At 41.9% G+C, this 20723-nt stretch overlaps 1 protein-coding gene across 2 annotated transcripts; it reads left to right on the top strand.

Annotated features, from left to right (window-relative positions):
• The first annotated feature begins 79 nt into the window (after positions 1 to 79).
• On the top strand, positions 80 to 9129 carry LOC113017235 (zinc finger protein 37 homolog). Of its 2 annotated transcripts, none has more exons than XM_026160393.1 (4): positions 80 to 220; positions 1610 to 1798; positions 2789 to 3022; positions 8189 to 9129. In XM_026160393.1, exons 2-4 carry the CDS (start codon positions 1627 to 1629, stop codon positions 9037 to 9039), a joined length of 1257 nt encoding a protein of 418 aa, XP_026016178.1. In that variant the 5' UTR covers positions 80 to 220; positions 1610 to 1626; the 3' UTR covers positions 9040 to 9129. The 2 variants fall into 2 exon arrangements, with proteins under 2 accessions (XP_026016178.1, XP_026016177.1); XM_026160392.1 differs by lacking the exon at positions 80 to 220 and adding an exon at positions 308 to 604 and having other exon boundaries at positions 8189 to 9128.
• Positions 9130 to 20723: the final 11594 nt, after the last annotated feature.

Below are 20723 nucleotides of genomic sequence, written 5' to 3'. Positions count from 1 at the left end.
ATGCAGATTTGAACAGATGGGTTTTGAGTCTTGATTTAAACTGGGGGAGCAAACCAATGTTTCTTATATCTGGGGGCAGAGAGTTCCACAGCCTGGGAGCAGAGCAACTAAAAGCTCTGCTTCCCGTGGTGGTGAGGCCATAAGAAGACACAGAAAGCTGGATAGAAAAAGAAGATCGAAGTGAACGGGCAGAAGAGGTAGTGCTTAACAGGTCAGAGAGGTAAGGAGGAGCACACACACACACACACACACACACACACACACACACACACACACACACACACACACACACAAAAACAGAGGAGGGGGGAGGGTCCACGAGAGGTTTGACCGGCAGGTCTGCGAAGGGACCGGAAACAGCAGAGCGACGTGACGTTTCAGGAAGTGAAATAAGAACAGAAGTCGATGGCGGGAGAGAAGAGCGGGGGTGAAAAAAAGGTCAAACAAGAGGGGAAAATACAAAAAAAAACAAAAAACAGTGAAAGTAAATCTGTAATGTGGATGAAACGAACAGTGAGCGCAATGTAACCGTGACAACGAGACACGAGGACGGATTTAAGTCGAGGTTAAAAAACTGTCTCCAGAAGAAAAAGTCTTCGGCTCGGTGAGTGGAACCAGTTTCAGCTACAACGGCGATAAATAAGCATGCAGGGAGGTTAAGAGTGATATAATACTGAGGAACGGCTCTCTGATGAGTGTTTGTAGGGATGTGGTTCAGCAAGGTAAAGACACACGACTGAGTCTAGTAAATGGAAAGGAGGTGCAGTTTGGGCAAAGTGTTCAAGCAGTAGGTAGAATGACAATGTGGTGGAAAAAGTGACAAGATGGTGATAAAGTGGCTGAAGTGATAACGAGCTCAGCATAGACAGGAAAACATGACAAACATCATGTGGAATCAGCTCATTGTTATTGTTATTAATATTTTTACTTCAGCTGGGGTAATTGATGGATGAAGGAAATAAGTTCCACTGAATTACAACAAGTAGATATAGGAAAATAAGATATGTGTTACTATATAAGCTATGGGACAGATTTATGAAGCAGGACAGATTATTGTGACGCAGCAGTTGCAGTGAGATTTAGAAACATTGTACTGTAATTTATTTAGAAGCATGAAGCCAGTTCACTTGAGTAAAGAACAGCTCAAAAACCAACCGATCTGATGAGGGAAACAGTGATGGCCTACTAGCTAAATCAAGATGTGACCCTGTGAACGACTTCCCTAAACCTGCAGTCCAGCAGTTCATCTAAACAAAAGGCACCTAGACTAAAACAGATGTACTTGTGTTTGCTATACCATAAAACAATAAAAGAAGGTACGAGCTCTTCTTGTGACTCCAGGATCTGAGTGTGAATGCCAGAACACTCTGGAAGACACACAGTCTTTGCAAACTACTAAGGATCACACATCCTATCACTACACAATCAATTATTCACCTCTAAGCATATATGGTTTTATTTTTCTAAGCATAAATGACAATCAACAATATAAACCTGACAGACTTGAATGGCCCGTATTTGTGAGAAACACAAACTAAAGTATTGATCCCTTCACGTTAGTGTGGGTCTTATACCAATATGTCTGTATCATTTGTATCAATCCGCCCAGCCCCAGCCTCAGCAGCAATGAGTTCAGCTCAGTATCTGAGAGAGTTCATCAAGGAGAGACTAACTGCTGTTTGTGAAGAAATCTTCTCAGAGGTTCAAAAAACCATCGTCCAGTATGAGGAGGAGATCAACCGTCAGCACAGACTGCTGGATATCAGCCGGAAACCCGACAGAAACTCTCACATCATAGGTATGGACATGTTTTTAACTCTGTGCTGTTCAAGCTCAGATTCTTCAGTGTTTGGTTGATTGGTGATAAATCTGAAAGTTTATCAGCATCTCCAGGATTTCTCTAAGCTGATGTTAGCTGAGAGCAGGAAGCTGTTACTTTGGTGATGAATTCAGAGGAGCAAACTGTGATAGTTGAGGAAGAGCACACACAGTCTTAATGAGACAGTGTGAAAACTATTTATCAGTGCTGTGGTTCAGTGTCCAGTGATAGACTATGTTGCACTGGTGCAGGTTCATGGTCACTGATAGGTTAGGTCCTAGTAACAGCAGAGACTTTATAAGAGAGAGGTAAACGTTTTAATGACACATGTTAGTGATGTTGATAGACTCAGTCAGTCTTATCATGCTGCTCCATTACGATAACATATGTGTGTGAAATGGGCCGGCGAGCTACTCAATTGGTGCATCTCTAGTTTGCAAATTTGAGCATTTGCATAATAACAGTGAACTCCACCAATCTCAGACATTGCCTTTTTCAGTTTAGGATTGTGGGTGGAGTAGTTCTTTGAAGAAAAGTCTCTTTTGTTATAACAAGCTTGATATCATACAGACATTTGGTTTCTACAGGAGCTCATACCATCGTTTCACAGTGTCATAATCAAAATCCCAGAATGGCATTTTTACTTTGTGAGCTTCAGTGTTGAGCTCTGTTGTGACAGTGGTTATTAACTTTCCCTGTTGAGACAGTATTTCTGCTTGAGGCTCTGTGTTTGCTCCCATAAAAAGAACTGTTTGATGCACCTTCTTTCTGTCTTCTTCATCATAAAATGGACCAACTAAAGAACGCCTGCTCTGATCAGGACATTATCACATGACCTGGTGATGAAGATCTACAGGGAACATACAAGAATAACACCAAAATGCAACATTTTCATTACAAATATAACAAGAGAATCTTGTCACTCTGTTTTTCCTCAAAACCTCACAAAACAACATGACTGTGAGGAAGAGGAGAGTCTGGGTGAGCAGCAGGTCTGTAATCAGGAGACGAACTCCAGTCTGGACCAGGAGGACCCAGAGCCTCCACAGATTAAAGAGGAACAGGAGGAACTGTGCAGCAGTCAGGAGGGAGAGCAGCTTGGACTGAAGCAGGAGGCTGAAGACATTATTGTCTGGACTGATGAAGAGCAGCTCAGGCTGCTGGAGATGGTCTGGAAACCTGAGATGCAGTCACACAGAATAGGTATGTAAAACTGTGATGGTCATAATAAAACTAAATATGACTCATGGAGAAGGCCTGCAGAATTAGAGAATGGGGGCAAAGAGAGCATTGCCTAACACCAAATTTTATAGCGCTGTTTACCTCTAGCAGAGTGAGCCTTAAAGCTTTGTACCTTCTGGTGACATCACTAGTCCAGAGAGACCTGCCCCATCAAATTCCTCAGAACACTTCTGTCTGTTTCTGCTAGTGTCAATGTGCAGTCCACTTCCAATACATATTTGTAGAATAAAAGATAAAACATAAATGTGTGATACAAATCATGAGGTAATTATGTAATATAAAGAAATCAGGGTATATGAGCCTTAAAGATAAAACAATACATTTTAAGATTATACAGGGTGTTAAAGCAATGGCTTCAACCTACAGCCTTTAAAGTGGAGATTAAAAAGCTGTCTGAATGCAAATAAGTCTAGATGTTTCCACATAGTTTTTTTTTTAAGTATCAGAAAGCTAAGATGGGGTGATTAAAACATTAGCTTACAATAATGGTTGCTAGCTTATACTTTTTTGAAATAAGATCATGTGACCCTTTAACCCTTTCATACATGAATGATGACAACCTCAATCTGGATTTTTTTTTTCATATTTTTATTCATCTTTAAACATGGGAAAAAAAATAATTTTTTGAACTTCATTTTTTTAAACATGTACTTTTCACAGAGTTTTTTACATGTCCACTTAGGTGGACAATATAGGTTTTGACAAATTAATGAATAATAAACACTGTGTAAAAACGATAACATAACAAAAATACTTTTTCATATATTTCAATTATATTTTATAATAATATAAGAATATATGTAACAAATATAACTGGTCAGCCAGTGGGTGGCAGGGCATGGAGTGACACATCAGTGTAGTGGTTCATGTGCAAGTACACCATCAACACTGACAGAAATACAAGAAAAAACCTTTGAATAGCTGTCAAATGTAGCGACCACTATACAAACAGCTGTCGTGTCTTTTAGGAAAGTCAATAAAAAGACAGCTGCAGTAGCCATCTCCTCAAGAAATAAATAAATGGATCTCTCAGTTTAGCTACATTTCTAATTTCTATTCAATTCAAATTTGTGTTATTCATACAGAGCACAATCCTAACAACAGTTGCTTCAATGCACTCCTACAGTAAGAAGGGAAAACTCCCTTTTAACAGGAAGAAACAGGTTCACAGCAGGGCAGATATCTGCCCTGACCGGTGGGGGTGAGGGCAGGAGGAAAGGACAAAGAGATGCTGTTAAAGAGAGCCAGAGATTAATAATTTGTAATGATTCAATGCAGAGAGGTCTATTAACACATAATGAGTGAGAAAGGTGACTGAAGAAGAAATACTGAGTGTATCATGGGAATCCCACAGCAGTCTACACCTATTGCAGCATAACTATGGGAGGATTCAGGGTTACCTGATCCAGCCCTAACTGTATGCTTTCTTAAAAGTAAAGAGGTTGTCTGTCTCCTCTAGCCAAATATTCTAGAAAACACCAGTAAATCTGCAGCCTGAAGACAAAGTGTTTTAATGGAGTGATATGGTACTATAAGCTCATTAAGATAAGATGGAGCCTGATTATTCAAGAACTTGTGTGTGAAAAGCAGGATTTAACAGAACGCTAATGAAGAGACCCCGATATAGTAGAAATATGCTCTCTCTTTCTAGTTCCTTTCAGTACACTTGCTGCAGCACTTTGGATCAACTCAAAGCCTTACATGGAGTTTTAGGACATCCCAGTAATATCAATTTACAGTAGTCCAAACTAGAAGTAATAAATGCATGAACTAGCTTTTCTAGAGAGGATATTGGTATTTTTTGAGTTACTATGCAAATGTAAGAAAGCATTCCTATGTATTTGTTTAATATTGCCATAAATAATTTAATGGTTTGGATTTAATTCAGCCTTCATTTATTTATTTATTTATTTATTTCACACTTGGTTCAACAGTTTCAACAGTTTTATCCTTTCATACACACAAACCATGCTTTCCCGTGATATAGCACTCCAACCATGCGTGAAAAGGAGCAGGAAGAAGAAAATATTCTTATTAAACCCCGCCCTCTATCTGCGATTCAACTAATATAAGTGGGCACCATAAACCAGGGAACACACTAGCATTTATCTCCAAATCCTAACACAGACCAAACAACACATTTACAATCAGCAATATACCACATCACATAATAACAAGGAGAAGAAAAAAAAGTAAATAGAATAAAATAAGGAGAAAGAAAGAGGGAGAAAAAAAATCCCCTTCTATGAACTCCAATTTCTTTCATATTCTTCATATTGATTTATCGTTTTAAACATGTAACACTTTTTAAAACAATGTAAATTTGTACAACTCTTTAGATTATAATGAAGAGAGTTCAGCACAGTCGTATACCCCTAACCATTGACTCATTAATCTTTGTGTAGTCCTAGCTAGCTGATGCTTAAAATTATATTTTCTTCTGCTGTCTTCACCTCCCAAACACATTGAAATTAAATTTTGTAACTTGAAAGGCAAAGTATTATTTTTAGCCTTAAACATAGTGTCCGTAGTTTCACTAAATCTTGTAATTTCAATAGTTTGCAATTTTATAAACAATTTATTTGTATGTTCTCTATATTTAACATTATGAATCATTCGTATCACTTTCTTCTGTAATAAGTATAGAAGGTTTATGGTATTCAAGCTTCCATACAATAACTGGGGTATGAGAAAAACAATGTAAAGTATAAGATTCACATTGACTTGTAGTCTAATAAATCTCTAACATTTCCCAAAATATAAATGTTTTTGACAATTTTCTTTCTAATATACTCAATATGAGATTTCCAAGTTAAATTTTCATATACTATTACACCGAAAAAGCTAAATTCAGTAACTCTTTCAATCAATTCTCCAATAGTAGACATAATAACTTATTCCTCCTTTACACCATTACCAAATATCACAAATTTTGTTTTTGTCAGATTCAAAGATAATTTATTTACATCAAACCATTTTTAAATATTACCATCTCAGAAACCATAATTTTAACCAAATCTTTCAAATTCTCTCTTGAGCAATAAAAATTTGTATCATCTGCAATTAAAACGAAATGTAACCTTTTTGATACGTCACAGATATCATTGATATATAAATTAAAAAGTTTAGGTCCCAAAATAGAACCTTGAGGAACGCCACATACAATCTTCAATCTTTCAGAGGTGTTGCTTTAATATGGCCATTGAAAGTAAAGCTTGATTTAAACCTTTGTAAGAAATCTACGCCCCGATTTACTTTGTAATTGGAAGCTCCTTTCAACCTTCCATGCCATTCAAGATGTTGAAGGCTGCATTGATATGATGTGTAGTTAGGCGTAGGAAGGTTACGGCCTAGGGTTAGAGCAGTTTCTGGTTACGACATTGTTTTCCTGGATAGGCTCTGTAATTTTTTACACAGGTCTTCAGTGTCTGAAGTCTGAAGATGTAAACTAAATGGATTTGTCTTTTTTTCTGTTTAATTGAAGGAGGATGAATGGAATTAAGTTTTAGTTGTGTCCAGACATCCACTTTTCCAAGGCACAAACATAATGAGAGCACAGAAATGAATCTGGGTATCATTTACATATTTGATAGATGGCTTATCACAGCTAACTCCTAAAAGATGTCATGAAGAGACAGCATATGCAGATTAAATAGGACAGTCCCATGAATTGGTCATTGTGGGACTGCACACAGCATCATGGTGTTTTGCATTTCATAAAGGGGTGCTGCTATCCCTTAGTGTTTGTCAGTGTTGCCAACTTAGCAACTTTGTCACTATACTATACTATACAAATCTGTTCTGCAGTTTCACATTCAGTTGTTTTGGAGGTTTGTTGTTAACCTTCCTATTCACGGTTGTCCAGTCCTGTTTCCTCCCGTATACAGGGGTAGAAGAGCTTCTCTGTCTCGTAGGAAGTGAAGGCCAGTCGGTTTCAGAGATTTCAGCTCGCTGTGCTTTGCCTGTGATACGTCCTCCCCCTTCCAGGGGACATGATTTATGTCTTGGTTTTGCACCAAGACAGTCCAAGGGGGGATTATCACTTGAGGATTTATAATAATGCACGGAGTCTACTTTCTTGGTCATGTTATCTGTGCTCCTTAGCTGTGTACTAGCTTGCTCATCGCCATTGTTTTGAATCAAAGGCAAGGTTGTTTCATTTCCACACAGTCCATTTACCTCCACGTTTACTTCTAAGCGATGATTTTTTGTCTCCAGTACTGCAATCTTCTGCATGAGGCTGTGGTAGTCATCTGTGGAGAGGGGAGGCATCTTGTTGCTAGTTAGCCTAGCGGTTAGCACCTTTCCAGGCTATTGAGGCTGTTCGGTGCCCAGACGCTGTAATCAGGCTTCAGCTGTGTCTAGGCCACAGACACACAGAGCGCTGAGGATAAGGTAACTATAAAATTTGCTGTTTCTGTTAAGAACACTTTAGTCCTAATGATCTATAAGTGTCCAGAAGCTATCGCAGGTAAGCTCATACAGAAAAAAGGGAAAAAATCAGCATAAAAATCAATAACAGAAGCAAAGCATTTAAAGAGCAAAGAGATGAAGCGTCCACACTCACAAAAGGGGGAGGAGTTGCCAGCCTTGTTCCTAGGAGATAAAGTGAATTTTGTAATCTGTCTAATAGGACATTACAATTTCCACTGTAGAAAAACTACTCAAGTTGTTATTTGTTTCTGATTGGTTCATTGGTTTACTTTCCCCCCCCAAATGAGTGAGACACTGAAATGCTAAGAAACTCCTGCTTACTTATACTGGATTAAGAAAAAAGCCACATTAAAACTATAACACTCAGTAACAAAGCTTTGACACTGCGAGCACAAAGAAAAGTTTCTGAAGCAGCACAAATGTGTAACACTTAAACTGAGAAATCCACTTTCATTTACCAAAAAACACACCAACATCACTACATTTCACACATTTATAGACATCCACACATTTAACTGATCTTTATTAATAAGAAATAAGTCATTTGCATCAGTGCCCAAATAATTTGTCATTTTGTACTCTTTAAATTTCACTGTTACATGGTCACTACGTAGAGAGCTGCTAATGATTCAGATCAGAATACATTTTCTCAAATGTTTGTTATTAGTTAATTTATTCCCTATTTCTCTTCAGACCTTCACCAGCAGAGTGTCCATGATGAGGAGATGGTCACCAGAGAGAAGCAGGTCTGTAATAAAGAAAGGAACTCCAGTCTGGACCAGGAGGACCCAGAGCCTCCACAGATTAAAGAGGAACAGGAGGAACTGTGCAGCAGTCAGGAGGGAGAGCAGCTTGGACTGAAGCAGGAGGCTGATACTTTCATGGAGACTCCGACTTATGGGGAAAGTGACTACAGTGAACCAGAACCAAACAGTGAGCAGTTCATTTCTCACATCTCTCCTGAAGCAGAGAGCCGAGATCATGACGAAAGCCAGCGTGTGGACTCAGGATCAGCTAGAAATGCAGAGCTGAAAAAGAATAGATATGACAGAAAGAGAAGTCACAGTCAGAGAGTAAACAACACTTCTGTGTCAGAGAGTCAGAGTAAACCTCAGAACAGGCATAAGCATCTGATATGTGACATATGTGGAAAGCTTTGTCAAAAGAAATCCAAATTGATTAGCCATAAGAGACGTCACACAGGTGAGAGACCACATTCCTGTAACACCTGTGGGAAAAGATTCTTTCAGAAGTCACATTTGAGTGATCATGTAAAAATTCACTCAGATGAGAAGCCACATCTTTGCAGGACCTGTGGAAAAAGATTCAAACTAAACTCTACATTGCAACGTCATGTAAGAATTCACACAGGTGAGAAACCACATCTTTGCAGGACCTGTGGAAAAAGATTCAAACTAAACTCTTCATTGCAACGTCATGTAAGAATTCACACAGGTGAGAAACCGTATTCCTGTAGCAGCTGTGGGAAAAGATATAGGCGGCTTGACCATGTAAAGATTCACATGAAAATTCATGCTGTTTAAAGTGTCTTCCTCAGAAAATGGGTTGTGATTCGTCATACTTCTTTTTGACAGATGGAGGTTCTGCTGTTTTTTTTTTTTGTTTTGTTTTTTTTTTTTGTTTTTTTTGTTATGCACTGAAACTGAAAACTCAGAATTGCTGATGTCAAAATTAATCAGCTCTTGAATATGCTTCCCAGAATAGGGCAGTTTATTACCTCATTATTATATACCGTATTTTCACGACCATAAGGCGCACTGTGCTAAAAGGCGCAGTCTCAGTTATGTGTGCCCTTACTGTATTTAACACACACATAAGGCGCACTGGACCATAGGGCGCATACAAGTACCGTATGCGTATTTAAAAATAAAGCGGGAGCAAACCTGAATTCGGTACCTTATGCCGGTAATCGTCATCATCAACAACACACAAGCATACAAGTGTGCGTATTTAAAAATAAAGCAGGAGCAAAACAAAGTTTGGTACTCACATTTTTATCATCAATCAAACCCATCGAAGTCCTCATCCTCTGTGTCTGAATTGAACAGCTGCGCTAAATCTCCATCAAACATGCCAGGTTCACTGTCTTCACCGTCAGAGTCGCTTTCCGTGCCGTGCGGCTCCTCGGAAACGATGCCGGCTTTTGCGAAAGCTCGAACAACAGTGCCAGCAGACATGTTAGCCCAAGCATCTACAATCCATTGGCAAATTGTGGCGTAACTCGCCCGGCGCTGCCTTCCACTCTTAGTGAAACTGTGGTCTCCACCGGTCATCCATCGCTCCCAGGCCGCTCGCAGCCTTACTTTGAACGGGCGGTTCACACCGATGTCCAGCGGTTGGAGTTCCTTTGTCAGGCCTCCCGGAATGACAGCAAGCTCACAGTTCATTTGCTTCACTAGTTTTTTCACATCGGCTGTGAGATGGGCACGCATAGAGTCACAGATTAAGAGCGATGGTGATGCGTGGAAAAAACCACCTGGTCTCCTTACATACACCTCCCTCAGCCAGTCTTTCATCATTTCCTCATCCATCCAGCCCTTTTCATTTGCATTAATGATGATTTCTGCTGGAAACTTCTCTTTAGGCAAAGTCTTTCGCTTAAAAATTACCATAGGCGGCAGTTTCTGTCCATTAGCATGGCAGCCAAGCACAACAGTAAAAGAAGACTTTTCATACCCCGTTGTGCGTATCGCTACCGTGCTGGTCCCCTTCTTCTCCACAGCGTGACTCACCGGGATGTCAAAAGTGAGCGGGACCTCGTCCATGTTTGTGATGTGGCTGGGCTGGATGTTTTTGTCGCCGATGTGTTTGCTGCAGTAGGAGCGGAAGATGGCCAGCTTTTCCTTATAATCCGCTGGAAGTTGCTGCGCTACCGTAGTCCTGGTCCGGATGGAAAAATGGCACCGTTTCATAAAAAGTGAAAGTGAAACTGCTTTTAGCCGAATGGTGACCGTCGAAACGCTTCTCCTGCTCGCTCTTTGCTCGATGATCCACCGCTCGAGTCTTTCCTCCAACTCGAGCCACCTCGCCTTATGTCCGCGGAAACTCAGCTGCGTCTTCTTGACCTGCCGGAGCTTGTTTTCCAGCTTCCTCCATTTGCGAACCATCGATTCGTTAATCTTAAATTCTCTCGCCGCTGCTCGATTTCCATGTTCCTCCGCGTAGCTGATGGCCTTCAGTTTAAACTGTGCTTCGTAAGCGTGTCTCTTTGCCATTTTCAGGGTTGTTAAAACAACGATGTCCTGCATAATGCACATACCTGTTCTTTTATACAGGTATGTGCGATTGTCCCGGTATATACGATCAACGCCCACACTTCACCCTTTAACGTTCTCATGGTGTTCTCTACTACGTCCTCCTTACAACACATAGGGCGCACCGCGCTATAGGGCGCGCCGCACTTTTTGAAGAAAATCTAAGACTTTTAAGTGCGCCTTATGGTCGTGAAAATTATGGAACGCCAGGACTGCCATAATGAATTAATTAAATACACCATTAAATAATTAATTAAATGTGGCAATAATTAATTAAAATTGGAATTAATTAATTAAATAAATAGTTATGATATATGTAATTAATTAATTATTGACACATTTAATTAATTATTTATGTATTTCACATTTTAATTAATTATTGACACATTTAATTAATTAATTATTGACATATTTAATTAATTATTTATGTATTTCACATTTTAATTAATTATTGACACATTTAATTAATTATTGACACATTTAATTAATTATTGACACATTTAATTAATTATTTAATGATATATTTATTTATTTCATTTTGGCAGTCCTGACGCCTGGCTCTCATCATGAAATAATTTTATCTGTCAGCCTCACCCATCAAACTCAGGGGGCGGGGTTAACGCTGATCGAGTCAAAACCATTGCTTTGGCCTGGTGGCCATTGTTTCTAGCACACAACAACCGGCATGTGGAAGCTAACAGAACTGAGCTTTGAAAAACCCTGTTTGTGTGTTACCAAATACCGTTTTAATATTTTTTTAGCCGAGAATGTAGTGGTTTAATCTTCATGTGTCTGGTCGGTTTGTCAAGATACAGCCTCTTTGCAAAAGTGTTTCGATGATTTCGGAGATGTCGTCCCAGTCTCACGGCAAAGCGTGGGATAGACCCGCTCGCCTCGCAAGCAATCCCACCGACAAAGCGCAGGCCCCGGTACACAGCTGTAGTAACCCCCGCTGACTTCTTTTACTGAGGTTATATTTATCGGTGTTTTATTTCCTGATGTTCTTATGTGTCCTACGTGTTTCAGTCGCCAATTCTGAATTATAACTAACATTAAAAACATGTTGTGGTGGGGCGTGGTCTGCGGGGCCGTGCGGACGCACCTGCACGGCATCCGCAATCACGCCCGCCGTGTTAAAACACGGGGACTCAGGGGTTGGTGGTGGTGTGGTGTGATGTGAATCAAATAAAGTTGGCTCTGAACGTCGCTCTGTGGTCCCGCCGTGCCTTATTCATGCCACATTGGTGCCGAAACCCAGGAGGCGGCATGGCGGGTACCTACCAGAGCCAGGAAAGGAAAGAGCTGGCCGAGATGGTGGCCGAAATAGCGGCCACCCAGCGGAAGCAGGCGGCGGAGGTGCGTCGCCAACAGGAGGAGCTGCGGCAGGAGAGCGAACGCCACCTGGGGAAGATGGCAGAGCTGGCAGCGCTGCTCTGGGCCTGGGCGCCACCCCCACAAGTGTGTCTCGAGGACAGTGGAGGAGCCGTGTGGGTCACCTCGGCAGCCGGAGGTGGTGGACGAGCCACGCGGGGGTCCGAGCCTGCCGGAGGAGGAGGAGGAGCAGCAGCCGGGTGAAGGGCTGCTCCTGCCGGGAGCGGTGGAGGAGCCGCTCCAATCGGAGGCCGAGGACGAGGCGGGCGAGGGTCTACACCTGCCGGAGGCAGAGGAGTCGCTCCACCCGGAGGGGGGCGAGGGGCGGTGCCTGCTGGGGGCGGAGGCGCAGTGCGGGGAGCCGCTCCAAACGGGAGTGGCGGAGGCGGTGGCGGAGCAGCTGTGCGGGGAGACGGAGGTCCCTGCTCCAGGGCAGCCTGTGCAGCCGGAGTTGGAGGCAGAGGAGCGGGACAGCCCCGCTAGGCCGGGGATCGGCGGGCTGGCTAGTCCAGCCTCGCTGCCACCAGTCGATTCTGCGCGCCTGGCGTCTGCCCAGCCGCCTGTGTGCAGGAGCACACGGCCATGCCGGTGGGGCCGTGTCCGCTTGCTACGCGGCCGACCTCCGGACCAGCTTCGTCGTTGCCGCTGGATGCGCGGGCGGCCACCAGAACGGACGCTTCCCCGTCGCTTGGTCGGGGGCTGGGGCGCCGATGTGTAGGGGCCGAGTCTCGCCCCAGGTCGCGGGGGGGAGTAGGTTTGGCCGGATCACTCCCCGGCCTCAATCGGGCGATGGGGGTATGTGGTGGGGCGTGGTCTGCGGGGCCGTGCGGACGCACCTGCACGGCATCCGCAATCACGCCCGCCGTGTTAAAACACGGGGACTCAGGGGTTGGTGGTGGTGTGGTGTGATGTGAATCAAATAAAGTTGGCTCTGAACGTCGCTCTGTGGTCCCGCCGTGCCTTATTCATGCCACAATGTTTAAGGAGGAGAGAGAGCAAATCTGTTTAACATCTGATCTTTGGGTTTTTGTTCAGTAATCAGCGTGACCTGTGTATAAACACATAAAAGAGATAACGTTGGTGTTTCCGTCATGTAGTAACTGCTGGCTTTAACTGTACAAAGGTTGTTCGACACTATGAAACACATACAGACTTCATGATGTTCGGCTAATATTTTTATTGTGAATATTAATCATGCTGACCTCGCTCTGTACACCACGCAGCGAGGTCAGCATATCCACGATATCCTCAGCTCCATGAGTTTCCCAGCTGACTATCTAACTGCCAACTATTCCAGAGACGTGAAAATATACAGCATAAAGAAAAGTGTAAGAGACTCAGCAGCAGATTAGAATTACAGTTATACATTTAATAAATCACCAAATGAATCCAAGAAACGAGCAAACCTGTTCCGACAATTTGAATTTGTATTCCCTCAGCTGCAGACTCGCTGCTGTTTAAATGTTTGAAAAGGAAGATTAGATATAAACAAACGTCAAACATAGACTCAGTCTGCCTTCACATTTGATATGAGGCCAGCACGTATAGTGGCCTCAGCAGGCTATTACTGAAATACACGTGCTATATCATAAACTATGATATAAACAGGGAGGTCCTATTAACATGTTTAGTTTTAAAGGACACCTTCCTGCCTTTAGTCTCATTCATGAGCAGTATTCGTTTTTTTCTAACATCCAGAAGTCTGCACAATGTGTTTCATAGTTTGTAACAAGCCTTTGACAGGTAAACATAACATGACCGAAAAAGCAAAAAAAAAAAGAGAGAGAGAGAGAGAGTGTTGATATAAGAAGAGAAAATTCTCTCAATTATGGAGACAGGCAAATGGTTCATTTATGTTTGATGTGTGTTTATTCCTCCTTAAATATCGTCGGTGAAGTTCGCCATGCACGTCAGATTTTCCTGCGCATTTTTATACCTCTGCCAACAGAGAGAGAAAAAAAATCACATTCTAACAGACAGCTGGTGCTTAGAATACAGTTGAATAACTATTAAAAAACAGATGATATTTAGATGATAGTTCAGTCTAACACATGTGCCAGTGAACCATTAAACGTCTGTGAAACTATGCAGTTATGAAACGTAACTTTAACCTCAGCCAAACCGATTTGCTCAGTTGTAAATAAAACAGCGAAGTAAACGTGACCCGACAGACAGAACCTGAGTGAATGAAGTCCAGCGTTTAACCACTGAGAGCTAAAACTCAGCTGAGGTTTGAAAGCTCTGTGCCGGTGATTGGACATCAGCCGCTGATGAAGCTGTTCGCCTATAAAGTGCTCTGTAAGGAAACGAGCTCCAGCAGCTCTGCGCTCGGGGAAAACACTATATTTACTTATCTTGTGCAGAAAAATGCGCTGACATTGCTTTATATCGAGCACCGGCTGCCCAGTTAAACTGTGACTATCACCAGGTAACGTAGGCGTGTTTCTTGAATTAGCAGCAGGTGTTAAACAGCTGACAGATGAGGAGGAGGATGCATGCAGGTAAACTGAGGGTCTGCTGAGCTGATCGCTGGTTTCGTGAGAAAAATGTCAGCTCGTTCTTTATGTTACAGAAGCACAGAGACACAAGACCAGGCGGAAAGAGACGATCGTTTGGTGAAAATGAGAATCTGCGAATGCAACATGTGGAACACGGAGAGTGGAATATGTAAACAAACCGGTTAATGTACCCCCTCGGTGCGCTCTGCATGCTAACTGTTAGCAGAGCTAGTGAAATCTCTGAAAACATCTGAGCACTTTTGCAAGCATGTTCTATGTTGACAACCTGACCAGACATACGGCGCGACATTCGCGGCTAAAACACTGTTAAAAGTGTAGCTGGTGACAGAAAAACGGGGTATTTTAAAACTACACCACCACCATTGCTGCCTGTGATTTGATCTGCATTCTGGGATAACTGGCTGCCCCAAGTCTACACAAGCAATCGATTATCTAGGATCGACCTGTTTTGACTTACTTTGCACGGCAACCAATCAAATGTTAGAGAAGCTGCATGGGCAGCGTTAACCCCGCCCCCTGAGTTTGATGGGTGAGGCTGACAGATAAAATTATTTCATGACGAGAGCCAGGCGCCGGGACTGCCAAAATGAAATAAATAAATATATCATTAAATAATTAATTAAATGTGTCAATAATTAATTAAATGTGTCAATAATTAATTAAAATGTGAAATACATAAATAATTAATTAAATGTGTCAATAATTAATTAATTAAATGTGTCAATAATTAATTAAAATGTGAAATACATAAATAATTAATTAAATGTGTCAATAATTAATTAATTACATGTGTCATAACTATTTATTTAATTAATTAATTCCAATTTTAATTAATTATTGCCACATTTAATTAATTATTTAATGGTGTATTTAATTAATTCATTATGGCAGTCCTGGCGTTCCATAGAAAATACGGTAGTCAGGGAAAAAAACCTTTTGAACCTCTGCTGAAATCTTTATAGTCTGCCCACTAACAAAGGAATTATCAGTCTATAAATTTAATGGTAAGTTTATTTGAACAGTGATAGAACAACAACACCGAAAAATGCAAAAAAAGTTATAGATCAATTTGCACGTTATTTAGTGAAATAAATATTTGGTCCCTTTGCAAAACTTTTGAAACCTTTGCTTGGTGGCAAAACCTTTGTTTCCAATCACAGAGGTCTGATGTGTCTTTTAGTTGTCTACGAGTTTTGCACATATCTCAGTGGGGATTTTGTCTCACTCCTCGTTGCAGATCCTCTGAGTAATTAATGTTTCATGGCATCTCGAACCTTCAGCTCCTTCCACAGATTTTTCTATGGGATTAAGGTCGCTGAGCCAATCCTTTGTAGCCTTGACCATGTGTTTTGGATCACTGTCATGCTGGAATACCCACTAACGACCCATTCTCAATGCCCTAGCTGAGAGAAAGAGGTTCTCAACCAAGATTTGACAGTACATGGCCTTTTCCATCCTCTCTTCAATGCGGTGCAGTTGTCCTGTCCCCCTGGCAGAAAAACACCCCCAAAGCACAATGTTTCCACCTCAATGTTTAACATTGGGGACGGTGTTCTTGGAGTCATAGGCCATATAGTTTTAGGCCGTATGTTATAAGTATGTTGTTTTATGTTTTTATTGCCTGTTTCTATTGTAAAGGACTTTGTAGTTTTTCACCTGCGAAAGGTAATGTATAAATAAAGTTTGTTTACTTACCTTGTTTCTGATGTTGTTTTATATACTGTAAATGCAGAAATTGATGTTTTGACCCTTTTGGATAAACATGCCTCATTCCATATCGTTGTTCTAGTTTACCTTTCTTCTTTTTTGTTTGGAAAACAAACATGGCCCTATAGAGAATGATACTAGGATTCACTGATCAGAATATGGTCTTCCAGTAGAAATGACTACATAGACACACTAACACTTACAAAGTCTCAAAGTATATATTTCAGTTTCAATTTTATTTCTATAGCACATTTAACATCAAATTGCTTCACACAATTGCTGTGTTGCAGGATTACAACAATAGAAGAACAAAGAAAATACAGTTATCATTACAAAATTGTTAGAGGTAAGTGGCGGGCACAAGCGTGAACTGGGTGGAAGTTAAAGTCTAATTTGTTTCGACGCACAGACATCAATCAGCAGGCTATTCCAAAGTTTAGCTGCAGCAACAGCACAATCCTCCCTAGTCTTCTGTCGGGACATTGGTTGCTGTAAGAGCGATTGATTAGAGCAGGGGTGCCCAATCCCGGTCCTCGAGAGCTACCGTCCTGCAGCTTTTAGATGCATCCCTACTCCAACACAGCTGAATCAAATGGTTTGATTACCTCTTCAGCATGCCATCGTGTTTGGCAAAGGCCTGATAACAAGCCATTCATTTGATTCAGCTGTGTTGGAGTAGGGATGCATCTAAAAGCTGCAGGATAGTAGCTCTCGAGGACTGGGATTGGGCAGCCCTGGATTAGAGGATCTAAGTGCTCTCTTAGGGGTATATAGGTCAAGGAGGTCAATCAAGTAGCTGTGCGCCAAGTTATTTAAAATTTTACAAGTGTACAAAAGGATTTTAAAAACTATACGTTATTTGACGGGGAGCCATTGAAGGTTGGCTAAGACAGGTGTAATATGATCATGTCTTCTGGTGCCGCTTAAAAGATGTGCTGCGGCATTCTGGACTAGTTACAGGCGTAGGATGAGGGAAAGTTGGAGGCCTAGATGAAGACAATGTTCAGATTTTCACTGGGAGTGAGCGAGTACATCAGAGAGCCAGTCTGGAGAGAGAGAGAGAGTGAGTAACGTCTTAAATGATTAGACTAATTTCCAAAGAATCAGTGGTACCTCATTTTGAAAATAAAGCCTCATCCCTTCATCATTGTGCCAAGTTCAGAAGTTTTTACTGCACAGTTGTTGAGGACGAAAGAAGAGGAGGACAAAAAGTAGAAATGTGACAAAGAAGCTGACTTTGCTGCTCGGCCTGTTAAGTATAGAAGGATACTACTGCATCACGGTATGGTACGGCAGCTGCACCAAAGCAGATAGAGTGAGGCTTCAGAGTGTGGTCAAGACAGCACAAAAGATCATCGGCCGCCCTCTCCCGTCCCTGATGGACATCTATTCCTCCCGCTGCCTCACCAGAGCAGCAAACATTATCAAGGACAGCTCCCACCCTGGCTTCAACATGTTCAGCCTGCTTCCCTCAGGGAAGCGCTACAGGTGCATCAACACAAAAACCCACAGACTCAAAAACAGTTTCTTCCCCAAAGTGATAACCACCCTGAACTCACACATGCACAGATAACACAGCCCCCCAACTTCCCACATGGACCACCACTGTGCAATACCAATTCTATGTGCAATAACTCAACTGTATATACATAACACTATTTATTACATATTACTTACGTCTTGTATATTGTACATTTTATATATACAGTGTGGCAAAAAAGTATTTAGTCAGCCACCGATTGTGCAAGTTCCCCCACCTAAAATGATGACAGAGGTCAGTAATTTGCACCAGAGGTACACTTCAACTGTGAGAGACAGAATGTGAAAAAAAAAAAATCCATGAATTCACATGGTAGGATTTGTAAAGAATTTATTCGTAAATCAGGGTGGAAAATAAGTATTTGGTCAATAACAAAAATACAACTCAATACTTTGTAACATAACCTTTGTTGGCAATAACAGAGGTCAAACGTTTACTATAGGTCTTTACCAGGTTTGCACACACAGTAGCTGGTATTTTGGCCCATTCCTCCATGCAGATCTTCTCGAGAGCAGTGATGTTTTGGGGCTGTCGCCGAGCAACACGGACTTTCAACTCCCGCCACAGATTTTCTATGGGGTTGAGGTCTGGAGACTGGCTAGGCCACTCCAGGACTTTCAAATGCTTCTTACGGAGCCACTCCTTTGTTGCCCGGGCGGTGTGTTTTGGATCATTGTCATGTTGGAAGACCCAGCCTCGTTTCATCTTCAAAGTTCTCACTGATGGAAGGAGGTTTTGGCTCAAAATCTCACGATACATGGCCCCATTCATTCTGTCCTTAACACGGATCAGTCGTCCTGTCCCCTTGGCAGAAAAACAGCCCCATAGCATGATGTTTCCACCCCCATGCTTCACAGTAGGTATGGTGTTCTTGGGATGCAACTCAGTATTCTTCTTCCTCCAAACACGACGAGTTGAGTTTATACCAAAAAGTTCTACTTTGGTTTCATCTGACCACATGACATTCTTCCAATCCTCTGCTGTATCATCCATGTGCTCTCTGGCAAACTTCAGACGGGCCTGGACATGCACTGGCTTCAGCAGCGGAACACGTCTGGCACTGCGGGATTTGATTCCCTGCCGTTGTAGTGTGTTACTGATGGTGACCTTTGTTACTTTGGTCCCAGCTCTCTGCAGGTCATTCACCAGGTCCCCCAGTGTGGTTCTGGGATCTTTGCTCACCGTTCTCGTGATCATTTTGACCCCACGGGATGAGATCTTGCGTGGTGCCCCAGATCGTGGGAGATTATCAGTGGTCTTGTATGTCTTCCATTTTCTGATGATTGCTCCCACAGTTGATTTTTTCACACCAAGCTGCTTGCCTATTGTAGATTCACTCTTCCCAGTCTGGTGCAGGTCTACAATACTTTTCCTGGTGTCCTTCGAAAGCTCTTTGGTCTTGGCCATGGCGGAGTTTGGAGTCTGACTGTTTGAGGCTGTGGACAGGTGTCTTTTATACAGATGATGAGTTCAAACAGGTGCCATTCATACAGGTAACGAGTGGGGGACAGAAAAGCTTCTTACAGAAGACGTTACAGGTCTGTGAGAGCCAGAGATTTTCCTTGTTTGAGGTGACCAAATACTTATTTTCCACCCTAATTTACGAATAAATTCTTTACAAATCCTACCATGTGAATTCATGGATTTTTTTTTTTCACATTCTGTCTCTCACAGTTGAAGTGTACCTCTGGTGCAAATTACTGACCTCTGTCATCATTTTAAGTGGGGGAACTTGCACAATCAGTGGCTGACTAAACACTTTTTTGACCCACTGTATATATGTTTTTTCCTTTGTTAATACTGTCCATATGTACATAGCGCTGCAGAATTGTACCCCCCCCCCCCCAGCATGTTTACACTGAGTAGGAGATGCTCTGTATCTCATTGTACAACTGTATAGTAGGGCTGCCACGATTGGTCGACTAGTCACGATTACGTCGACTATTAAAATTGTCGACGACTGATTTAATAGTCGACGCGTCGTTTGAAGCTTTGTAAGATCCCAAAAGACGCAGGAATGAGTAGTAGGATTTAAGAGTGTAATAACAGAGTGAAACAGAAGATGGCAGCACTGCATGTACAAGGATGCCAGCTGCCGTTAAACCCCGAAGAAGAAGAAGTAGCTCTGTCCCAGAATTCATAGCGCAGCCCATTCATAGCGCAAACCTCAAATATCTGCTCAGTTTATCAAGACACCGCATATTTTCAAAAGTGCTCCGACGTTTTCAGAGATGTCTGTTACCCACTAGCTCGATAGCGAGCCGGGGGCAAGGCTAGCTAGAGCCGTGAGAACACCGGACTCCCGGCAAATCGTTTTCAAACCCACCGCCGTCTTTCGCTGCTCAGGTTAAACATGATATATAAGTCACTTAGATAACTTAAACATGTTATTGTTTGGCTTTTTTTTAGTATTTTATTTGTTCCTGTTTGGCTGAGATTAAAGTTATAGTTTTTACACAGCTGAATAAACGTCAAGCAGACAGCTGATCATCAGAAGTGTGAGATGCTCGAGAATTTACTCCGGTGTCCTGTTACATTTTAGACAGCAAGGAGTTTATTAAACTTCACCGAAACAATCTGCAAATTTCATTAAAATTTAACAAACTATCATCTTGTCTTTATTTTTAGTTAGCACAGACCTGAAACACTTAAAGCTAATGATAGTTATATAAGAGCAGATGCTGCTGGTGCAATAAGCTGTACGTTTTACGTCCAATTGATACATGATCTGATTAGTCGACTAATCGCAAAATTAATCGGTGACCAGTCGACTATCAAAATAATCGTTTGTGGCAGCCCTACTGTATAGTGACAAT

Source organism: Astatotilapia calliptera, unplaced genomic scaffold (genome assembly GCF_900246225.1).
Source record: "Astatotilapia calliptera unplaced genomic scaffold, fAstCal1.2 U_scaffold_1, whole genome shotgun sequence".
Taxonomy (NCBI): domain Eukaryota; kingdom Metazoa; phylum Chordata; class Actinopteri; order Cichliformes; family Cichlidae; genus Astatotilapia; species Astatotilapia calliptera.
Note: the sequence above shows the minus strand (reverse complement) of the source record. Positions and strands in the feature narration are given on the sequence as shown.

Excerpts from the sequence above, each read along its gene's own strand:
- LOC113017235 (XM_026160393.1), top strand. The coding sequence starts at position 1,627 with ATGAGTTCAGCTCAGTATCTGAGAGAGTTCATCAAGGAGAGACTAACT. Across the intron at positions 1,799-2,788 it reads CAGAAACTCTCACATCATAG|AGGAGAGTCTGGGTGAGCAG; the intron begins GTATGGACATGT and ends ACTGTGAGGAAG. Across the intron at positions 3,023-8,188 it reads GATGCAGTCACACAGAATAG|ACCTTCACCAGCAGAGTGTC; the intron begins GTATGTAAAACT and ends ATTTCTCTTCAG.